The 7,119-nt window shown below is 32.3% G+C and overlaps 2 protein-coding genes across 4 annotated transcripts in view; one reads left to right on the forward strand and one right to left on the reverse strand.

Annotated features, from left to right (window-relative positions):
• Nucleotides 1-259: 259 nt before the first annotated feature.
• LOC108754640 (UPF0692 protein CG33108) lies at nt 260-4,007 on the reverse strand. Of its 3 annotated transcripts, XM_018497098.1 has the most exons (5): nt 3,729-4,007; nt 3,056-3,115; nt 2,578-2,977; nt 2,024-2,356; nt 260-1,077 (listed from the first exon to the last, which is right to left on the reverse strand). In XM_018497098.1, exons 3-5 carry the CDS (start codon nt 2,790-2,792, stop codon nt 876-878), a joined length of 750 nt encoding a protein of 249 aa, XP_018352600.1. In that variant the 5' UTR covers nt 2,793-2,977; nt 3,056-3,115; nt 3,729-4,007; the 3' UTR covers nt 260-875. The 3 variants fall into 3 exon arrangements, with proteins under 3 accessions (XP_018352600.1, XP_018352602.1, XP_018352599.1); XM_018497100.1 differs by lacking the exon at nt 3,056-3,115; XM_018497097.1 differs by lacking the exon at nt 3,056-3,115 and having other exon boundaries at nt 3,297-4,007.
• A 975-nt stretch (nt 4,008-4,982) lies between these two features.
• LOC108754663 (60S ribosomal protein L30) overlaps nt 4,983-7,119 on the forward strand; it is a 2,650-nt gene continuing 513 nt past the window's right edge. The window contains exons 1-3 of the mRNA XM_018497139.1: nt 4,983-5,032; nt 5,140-5,187; nt 5,943-6,088. Of these exons, the coding sequence (XP_018352641.1) occupies nt 5,167-5,187; nt 5,943-6,088 (167 nt within the window). The 5' untranslated portion in view covers nt 4,983-5,032; nt 5,140-5,166. The remainder of the gene's footprint in view (nt 5,033-5,139; nt 5,188-5,942; nt 6,089-7,119) is intronic.

Genomic DNA, 7,119 nt, shown 5'->3' on the forward strand with positions numbered 1-7,119 from the left:
CTTTTTTAACACAATGGAAAGCCATGTAATACTGCACTTTGCTATCTATATATGTATATATAAATTTTTTATATAAGATATCTTTTTATATCTCTACTAGTTAGAGATATACAACTGTTAATTAATTTAAATCAAACACGCTGTGTATATATATCTAAATATTTAAAAGTTTTATATTAAAGCTAATACAGCATGCCATTATTTATTATAATTAAGATATAGTTTAGCAAAAAATTGATATAATAGATTTACTCTTTATTTATTGCATTAACATAAGACGGAAACCACAATTGTTGTTGAAAACCTACACATACTCTATCTGAAGAAACATACTTAGATCTTCCCTTCTGAATTATCACTTTTGATAACTTGCTACATACACACATACGCACACGCACGCATGTACACACATATGTATATGCACATATATTTACTTATGTGAACATTTTTATGTATCTCATTTTTACTTTACGGTGTATGCATACACTTTTGCATTTCAATCTAATAGGATATAATACTGTCAAGAGACAATTGTCTGCATTTATATTTTACGTGCACATATTTCGGCCTGCCGGAATTTTTATTTACATCGCATAATTCCAATAAAACGAAAATAATGCCACTTAGAATTGCATCTCCAATACCGAACGCTTTTTGGTAGATATCATGACTAACATTACGTAAAATATTTCGCACAAATTTAAATTTAAAGCGTCGCATATTATAATACATAATTATTAGTGATTCTTATGGAAGCCGTGTGTATTGTATGCAAATGTTATGTTTCGAATATTTAGCACAAGTGGATATAGAGTATCGGCAAATTTTCTTTTTTAGCATGAAATCAATTACCTATAATTTTTTTCGATATAACTCTATATGTACGGATGTAATGCCAATGCTCTGCCGCGTAAGCCTTTTTGACCTCCAACACCACCCTTTGGTATAACATATCCTCCTGCATGTCTCGCTGTACCCTCTTCCTCTAAGTTGCCATTACTTTCAATCAAATCGCGTAAGGGCCAACAAGCTAAGTGACGCGATTTACCGTGACGTGCCAGAACGTGATATCCTTGTCTAAAAATATTAACATCATAGTAATTTTTTTCTGTTCACTTTAAAATACACTTTAAAAAAGCTAAATAAGTGAATTTTAATGAAAATGAAAAAAAAATATATATATATCGCAATAAAATTAATAACTAAAAGTAATTGAATTAATACATTTAATCTAGAAAACCGACATGTTTTCTTTATATATAATAAATTAGGGATGCATCAGATTGTAAAATTACTGGATACCGGATATCCGAAAAGAATATAACATCGGATATACGGGAAGGCAATTTTCCGAGTCTGATATCCGATTTTTTCCAGGTAAATATTCGGATTTTGGGACGTCTTCTAAAAACAGACTGTAGAGAAAAAAATTGTAATTTTGCAAAAATATATAAGATATTATAACATTATGAATATATATACTTATTTATAGAACATTTATATAATAAAAGATCAACGATATAAAATTTCAACCGGATATATTCCCGAATACTAATGATATCCGGCTATCCGATTAGATAGTACATTTTTTTTTCTCATTTATTAATTTGTTACCTTTACTTCATTATTTTTATTTCATTCTAGGTTACTCTCAGCTTTCGAGATTAGTAATAATCTAGGTAAGTAGAAATCGTTTCCTCGTTTGTATCATCTAATTAAATTAATTCTTCATTATCGTTAATTTTATTTTGACCTGCTTTATTTTCTTATTCTTATTATCTTTCTTATTTACATTAACTTTTTCGCTTGATTTATCATCTAATGAAATTATTTTAATATTTTTATTTTCTTTCGTCTCTATCCGGTTGAATGATAAAAAAGTGCCGGATAATATCGGATATTGGATAATTTTCAGATATCCGATGCATTCCTATAATAAATGTTTTCCAAAAGAAAAATAGGAAAAATCCAATCTAAAATTTAGATAGAATACATCATGAAGTCCCTCGACTATAAATTCTACCTGGAAGAGATTAGACCCACAAGCAATGCCCAATGCGCTTTATGACCTTTTTTTAAACATGGAGCGTGATTGAAGTCAGAATCATATGGTATCAGCACCATTGCTCCATGTGCTAAAGCATGAGTTAATGTGTCTGGACACTGTTGTAAATCTACTAAAATATCCGGTTTATGATCAGGTAAATATTCCGCAGCTAATGTCCCCATGAAATCGACACTGTATACTTCTCCATGCTGTGTAAACCCTCGTACACGAGCTTCAGCGAGAAGTTGATTCACAGAAACTGGTTTTGTATATTCTTGCGATGCCATAGAAAGTGCCACTAAACCGCACCTACAAAGCATTTAATACTTAACAATTATTAATTTAATACTTTTCGAAAAGTACAAGAATATTAATTAAATGTAAACTAACTGTATTATAATTATGTGAAATAGAGTTGATGCAATTGCAAATGAGAAAAAACATCCTTTTTTCTCTTTTAATATAAAAAAATTACCTAGTATTTTAATTAGTATTTCTGATAAGACTAAATACATTAAAATAATACTCACTGTGGTCCATCTTGAAGAATTGGTTCTACTTGACAGAAGTAAGTTACCTCTGCATCTTTCAACTCATTTCGTGAGATCAGCTTTTCGATTTCAGCTTCTGCAGATGTAAGTGTGATTTTGGCCCAAGGGGGCAGAGAATCGGTATCATTGACTTCCGTTTTCTCACACATAGGTATTTCTGGCAAGCTAGAGAGGGTCGGAGATGGTGCTGGCATTTCTCAATGCCAAAATGTAAATAAATAATCGTTGAATTTGATATAAAAAGATATACAAATATTTTATAGCTAAGAAATATCACCCACAGATGCGAGAAGTCTTGTTTGTATCATTGCTTACAATGACTTTGACAACATTCAAAAAGAATATTCTCTGTTCATTCTAGAAAGTTCCTTGGAATTTCCTGCAAGATTTACAAAAATATAATTCACACAAATAATCTTATAAGATTTAAATGCAATTAATTTTAGAAAGCACACACATTGTTACTTGAAACTTGAATTACTCTTGTTATTTGAGTCTATATTATATACAGGACAATCTAAAGGAAGGAATATTATTGAAGTACATTTTTACGATTATCAAATTGTTTAACGCTAAAAGACTCTACGACTACGAATACGAACACAATTATTAGCACAATAATATAATCAGATAATATAATAAATATACAAAAGGCAATGTCAATTTGTTCAGTTTTACAAGTTGAAAATCGAACGTACTCTTCGAGAGAGAGAGAGAGAGACTTATAACTTCTAATGGCAGCGCATATCGCACAATCAACGTGGAAAAAGACAATAATCAATTTTCTAACGGGATATAAACATATTAAGCCAAGAGATCTCGATGTTAATTACGAGTGCGAAAGCTAGTTTTTAGAGAGAGGAAACGAGTTGACGATTTTTATTTATCATATAACGACGAGGTGATGTTACTGGTTACGCCTGGTTGCGCTATATGACTTTGACATTTGCACGTCACGTTCGTCCCCTCCCCCTTTTTGCCGCACAGTTGACACCGTGTGACAAATCGTGACTCATGCACATACATTATGTAATTCCGCGACGGGTGAGTATACCAACACATTAGCATGCATTCACATTGGCTTAAGCGCTTCAGCGCTTTAGTGCTGCGCGAGTTCGTAGTATTCATACCAATGCTTTTAACCGAGACACGTCAACCCGAGGCTTTTCAAAGTCCCATGATAGAGCCGCTGACGAAGACCTTTTCGAACACGAGTCTGCAGGGGTTAGGCCCTACTCGCAGACGTCCGTCAACGACGATCGACGAACGACTACGAACAACCAACTGTCGGGGACGTCTACTATAGTCTTCCGAAAATATACACCAGTGTATGTACATCGTGTATGCACATACACACGCGTATATGTATATACTTTCTGATAAGAAGATTCTCGCGATATGGCACGTGAAACGAAACGATAGCTCGAACCATGATGTAAGAATACAAGAGGTGCATTCGGGAGAGACGCTATTAGTGCCTATTTGTGTCATTCTATCCTTGTTTTATGTTTAATAAACAATGAAGATAGAATGATAGAAATAGGCGCTAATAGTGTTTCTCCGAACACACCATTGCGCATAATCTGTGCGCGTTGCTTGCACTTTTGACACTCGACATCTTCGCTTTCTCTCTTCTCAAGGCAAAATACATATCTATCTCATTTTAAGTGCAAAAAAGGCCGGAATCAAACTATGCATTAAAGATCGGGATTAAAGATTGAAATTTCACTAATGAGGACACAGAAGTTTTGACTCCTTTTGTTCTGATTGGTCAAACTTCAATCTTTCAATCTTCAATCTCATTCTTCAACGCAATAGGCACAGACAATAGACACAGGAAACAGAAAACAACAAGCTGTCCAATCAGAGCTCTGGGATATAATATCGAACTTACACACAGAGCTCTAATTGGAGCTTGTTATTCACTGTTATGTGAATGTGCCTATTGTGTTTAAACCTTTATTTTGACGCCGGAAATGAGTGTCGAGGTCAGCATGAAAAGGCACCTTAAGGCTGCATTTTCAAAAGATTAGAAGTTTTATGCCCGTATTCATAGTCAGACCTTATACTTATAAGGCTTCGTTAAATTTATCTTTAAGAGATGCTCAATGCCAATGAAATAATTCGTAAAGTATCTGAAGATAAATTTAAAAAAGCCTTAAATATAAGACCTGATTATGAATACGGGTGTTAGATTACATTTTAATGCTGACGCTCGATTCGAGTGCCAAAACAGGTCACGTGGTCAAAATTGACGAATACCAAGCATCACTTTTGATCACGTGACCTGTTTTGCCGCTCGAATCGAGCGTCAGCATGAAAATGCAGCCTAAAATTACTAACCTTTCGACGACATTGTTCACGAGCACTTTTATCACTTCGCTCTCTACTTCTCTCCATTCTCTCTTTCTTTCGTTGTTGTTCCTCGTGGAAGGTATGTTGAATTCCAAATGTATATATTGTTTTGTATATATATGTGTATTTGTATATATGTAATTACTTAAATATACATAAAATTAATAATTATGAATATTATTACAGCTGTAAGAAGAACCGCTGATTGTAAAAATGGTGGCTCAGAAAAAACAGGTAATCGGCAATGCCACGTGCTCGTTCATAAATATTCTTTAGCAAAGTTTTTAAGGCCTTTTCAATAAATATTTATTAATTGTATTATTATAATATTATTAATAGATCTTATAATATTAATATTACTATTACAATTATTATAACTTGTGCAAATCATATTTGTGATTGTTTCGAAGTTAAATGAAAAATTGAGACAAATCCCATGCAAAACACAGCAATCTGGTATAAATTGGCTATTTCAGCATTTACATTGTTTTTTCTAAACTTATTTTTATTTTAATATTGAAGATAAAAAAGTTTAGCACTGATAATTGTTTAGAATAGCTATCTCCCCTTCGATTTTAATGAAATTAGGTTCGTTCGACGTGTTTTCAATCAAAATGAAAGAATCCGACAGAAAAACGTGGCGGTCAGCTTCGCGAGCCGAGATATTAAACGTTGAAGTTGACGACTATTAAGGTTAGGAAATCTGTCGCAGACTTTAGCTTAATTAACCTGCCTCTGATTTTAATGAAATTAGACTCATTCGAGCGTTTAACTAAAAACGAAAACCTGCTCTGCTCTTGCTATGTGCAAAAAGTTGTAATCTCATGAGCGACGGAAGGGAGAGATGATCTGAAACATTATTATATCGGTATTCTAAATAATTACCCTTTCCAGATAATGTAAATATATTTTAATCAATAATTTGTAATTTCTTGTTACTTTTGTAACGTTAAACATATTTAATGAAATTTTATTACTGAATTATATAGAAAAAGGCCCAGGAGAGCATCAATACCAGATTAGCTCTCGTCATGAAATCTGGTAAATATGTCCTTGGTTATAAGCAGACTCTGAAGTCCCTTCGTCAAGGCAAAGCCAAATTGGTCATCATTGCTAGTAATACGCCACCACTGAGGTGAGACTGAGAAGTAGCACTCCTTTTGTATCAACAAATTGACATGTTTAATGAAGTCTCTTATAGCGTTTTCCACTCAGAAAACTAATGCAGCACCAGTACTGTGCTAGATTTTGAAAATCTGTGCTCATATAGTAATATTGCAGGTTTAGTATGATTTAGTGGAACACATCACTGAATAACTTATTTTATAATAATATCTGATTTATTTATTTTTTATAAAAAATTTTATTAATTTTTCTTGAATTTTAAAAATTTCTAACTCAAAATGTTTATGTTATTGCATAGATATTACTACATATACTGGAACTAAAAACAATATTATAAAATTAATTAGAATAATATAATATTGTATTATATTTTACTTTAACGTAATATCACATCTTAAACACAGCCTCAATTACAGTCAATTTCAACTTGCACTGGTCTCTACTGTTTTTAAAGATGATAGAGAAAAAGTTTATCTCAGTACAATTTTTTTTTGCATTAGTTTTGTCAATGAAACATTAAACACTGACTGCGTTTACACTTAATTTATGCTGAAGTTATAACATTAATGTTATGAAACTGACCAATCATAGCTATTCTTCTGAAGAATGGAATGACTGTTGGCGTATCTGGCGCGAATGGGCTTTGCACCAATCTGGGTTAGATTAATGATGTTGGATTGATGATGTTGCTTTCCTAGAACCTTTGGTAGAACATATAACATCAATCAGTAGTAGAAAATTATTCAACTCAAATTGGTGTAAACACGCTCGAGTAAAAAACGTTATGTAATTGATTTCGTAATATCGATTATCGATATTATAACTTCAGCATAAATCGAGCCATATAAAGTAGTCATAGAAAATATCTGAACTGGTTTTAATAGTGGAACAATACAATTGCACTTTTGTGTTGCACTAGCTCTTCCAGTGGAAAACGCTATTAAATGGATGAAGTTTGTAAATATAAACTTTATATATTTTAGAATAAGTATTAATTAAATGAGTAATCTACATTAAAATTATGTATTAAAAGAGATTAAT

This window comes from Trachymyrmex septentrionalis, unplaced genomic scaffold, assembly GCF_001594115.1.
Source record: "Trachymyrmex septentrionalis isolate Tsep2-gDNA-1 unplaced genomic scaffold, Tsep1.0 scaffold80, whole genome shotgun sequence".
In the NCBI taxonomy this organism is placed as follows: Eukaryota; Metazoa; Arthropoda; class Insecta; order Hymenoptera; family Formicidae; genus Trachymyrmex; species Trachymyrmex septentrionalis.

Excerpts from the sequence above, each read along its gene's own strand:
- LOC108754640 (XM_018497100.1), bottom strand. The coding sequence starts at position 2,792 with ATGCCAGCACCATCTCCGACCCTCTCTAGCTTGCCAGAAATACCTATG. Across the intron at positions 2,357-2,577 it reads ATTCTTCAAGATGGACCACA|GTGCGGTTTAGTGGCACTTT; the intron begins GTGAGTATTATT and ends AATGCTTTGTAG. Across the intron at positions 1,078-2,023 it reads GTGGGTCTAATCTCTTCCAG|ACAAGGATATCACGTTCTGG; the intron begins GTAGAATTTATA and ends TAATATTTTTAG.